At 35.9% G+C, this 3,033-nt stretch overlaps 1 protein-coding gene across 1 annotated transcript in view; it reads right to left on the bottom strand.

The window, feature by feature from the left end:
* Positions 1-2,370: 2,370 nt before the first annotated feature.
* LOC103600034 (chromosome unknown open reading frame, human C15orf65) overlaps positions 2,371-3,033 on the bottom strand; it is a 15,077-nt gene continuing 14,414 nt past the window's right edge. Inside the window, exon 2 of the mRNA XM_008584266.1 lies at positions 2,371-2,864. Coding sequence (XP_008582488.1) covers positions 2,517-2,864 — 348 coding nt within the window. The 3' untranslated portion in view covers positions 2,371-2,516. The remainder of the gene's footprint in view (positions 2,865-3,033) is intronic.

Genomic DNA, 3,033 nt, shown 5'->3' with positions numbered 1-3,033 from the left:
TGTTTACAGCATGTTTTCCTGAATATTTTAAGCCCCCTGTTGAGGCCTGCTGCTTAAAAAAAAAAAAAAAAAAAAGATTCCTTTCAAAATATTGACAATGCATCTGGTCACCCAAGAGCTCTGATGGAGATGTACAAGAAGAGTAATGTTGTTTTTATGCCTGCTAACACAACATCCATTCTGCACCCATGGATCAAAGGGTACCATTCTAGATGCCATTAAGAACATTTGAAATTCATGGGAGGATGTCAGAAGCTTGAAAGGAGTTGACTCCAACCCTCAGGAATGACTTTCAGGGGTTTAAGACTACAGTGGAGGAAGTAACTACAGATGTGGTGGAAATAGCAAGAGAACCATAATTAGAAGTGGAACCTGGGCTTGCTGGTTAGCTCAGTTGGCTAGAGCACAGTCTTACAACAACAAAGTCATAGGTTTGGATCCCTGTAATCGGCCAGCTGCCCTGAAGCCATGGAAGCTGTGACTGAACTGCCAGCATCTCATGATAAAACTTTAACCAATGAAGAATTGCTTCTTATAGATGAGTAAAGAAAGTGATTTATGGAGATGGAATCTACTCCTGGTGAAGATGCTGTTGTTGAAATGACAACAAAGGATTTAGAATATTATATGAACTTAGTTGATAAGTCAGTGGCAGGGATTGAGAAGATTGACTCCAATTTTGAAAGAAGTTCTACTGTGGTAAACTGCAATCAAACAACATTGCATGCTACAGAAAAATCTTTCTTGAAAGAGTCAACCAATGCAGCAAACATCATTGTTGTCTTAATTTAAGAAATGCCACAGCCACTCCAACCTTCAAGCAACCACCACTGCGATCAGTCAGCAGCCATCAACATCAAGGCAAGACCCTCCTCCACCAGCAAAAAGATTACAACTTGCTGCAGGCTCAGATGATCGTTAGCATATTTTAACCATAAAGTATATTTAAATTAAGGTATGTACATTGTTTTTTTTTTTAGACATTATGCTATTGCACACTTAATAGACTACAGAATTTATTTCTGTGCCGCCTAGCCAAGACCAGCTCTGGCTGGGGTTATCAGGATAGCTAGGGGGAATATCGAGGTTTGTCCTGTTTCAGTCCCTCCCTTCTCTTGATAATACCTCAATCCTTAGAGGAAAGGCCATAGTAAAAAAGTTTAGGTTAATAATGGATTCTACGTATTAAAAAGGAGGATTCACTTGCCAGAAACTGGGCAACTACAGTGAAGGGAAAAAAATGGTTGTATAGTTTATGCAGGGAGAAAAGGCTGATAAACTCAAATTCTATTGTGACATTCACCTGGAAATCTTGTGCAGTGCCTTGCTGTTTGATGTTTTGGAGGAAGTCAGCAAAACTAATTTTTCTTCTTGCTTGTGCATTACCAAATATCAGTTTTGGGGGATATTTGGCAGAAGTTGATGAGGCTGCAGAGTCTGAGCTATTTCCTCACATCAAGCTACTTTTATAACTAGAAGATTCAGCTTTTCTCACCCCCTAGTGACTCACAAGATTGTTCTTTCTAATTGATGGAAATATCCTGAACCTGAAACCAACAGGGAAGAAATAAGAACATTGATTTTTTTTTTTCAGTAGAGGTACTCAGACTTCATTGAACATATGGTTTAAACAGATGGCATATGAAATAAATCTCTGTGTACAGTGGAATCACAGATTTTGAAGAATTGTATAGCCCATCACCTACCAATGCGCACACTATGTTAAAGGTATATCAAATTAATTGAGTTTATAAATAGATACCACATTCTCTCACATCTTTTTACTTTTATATGTATAGTTTCTTCTGCCTGGAATGACTTTTCCTTTGATTTAGCTTTATGTTCTCCAGAACACTTCTGATCTTGGTCTCAATTTGAGCAATTCTGTCTCTGTGTCTTTAATGCCTTGTGCATGCTTTACATTACACAAATTATCACATACTAATTTGATAATCTCATTCCCCCAAAATATTGTTAATTGAAACAATAAAAGTCACTTTTTATTTTTTTGTCCCCATTTGTATAGTATAATGTCTACCCTAAGTAGGCATTCAGTAAATATTTGCTAAATAAATAGCCAGTCCTCTCTTCCACCATCCTGACAGTGGAAACTAACATTCTCCTGAGTTGTAAGCTATTAGTTGAAATAAACAGAAACATGGGAAATTATTGATCAGAATCTTTCTTAATACGTTTTTTTCTTAGAGCTCCTGTTGATACATATACTCAGTAGATGAGTGAGATCATGAAAGCCTTTTGAAGTTTTTGGAGTACATGTACGAAATAAAGGTAGGATGTACTAAAGCACTTTATGCCTTTTATTCTGCTATTTTAAACACATCTTATTTTTAAAAAATCACTGTTATTCAGTTATCAGCTGAAATACTTTATTTCTTAAAGTTATTTTTAAAACTGATTCAATTATTTTTATATTGTAAATTAGGAATTCTAGCCTTAGTTTTAAAACTTATTTTTCCTGAGTATATTTCCTCTTAGATATACAAAGGAATATATTTTCATAGTGTGTGTTGAAAATTAGGAAAATCAAGGGTTCTGTTTCTGTCAGGTGCAGTATTTAGAGTGTTATTTTGATAAAGTCCAGTTGCTCTGATATGGCTTGAAAATACTTGCTCCTTTGGAGTATAATTGCAGGGAAAAAACTGCGGCATAGGTAAAAATTCACCATAATGACTTGAATTGGTTTTATACATAATCATCTGAGGTTTTGATAGTGAGGTAGCTGTATGGAGTGTCTTTGGGTCCAACATACATGAAAACACAGGATTGCCAGGGTTCACACAAGGAGGCAGTTGTTCAGGTTTCATTTCTGTGTCTGGATTTGAAGTTGAAGTACTTTTCTTATCCTAAAAAAATAAACACATAAAATCATTCTCAATTACAAAGTTGTGAGAAAAAAAAATTAAACTTAGCACTGTTCACTCCCCTTTTTTGAGAATCCTGTTCTCTTGAGGGTGTTGAAGACTACCATTAAATCATGTATACCTGCACAGAGCACACTTGTCAAAAGCATGC

This window comes from Galeopterus variegatus, unplaced genomic scaffold (assembly GCF_000696425.1).
Source record: "Galeopterus variegatus unplaced genomic scaffold, G_variegatus-3.0.2 Scaffold3192, whole genome shotgun sequence".
NCBI classification, from domain to species: Eukaryota; Metazoa; Chordata; class Mammalia; order Dermoptera; family Cynocephalidae; genus Galeopterus; species Galeopterus variegatus.
Note: the sequence above shows the minus strand (reverse complement) of the source record. Positions and strands in the feature narration are given on the sequence as shown.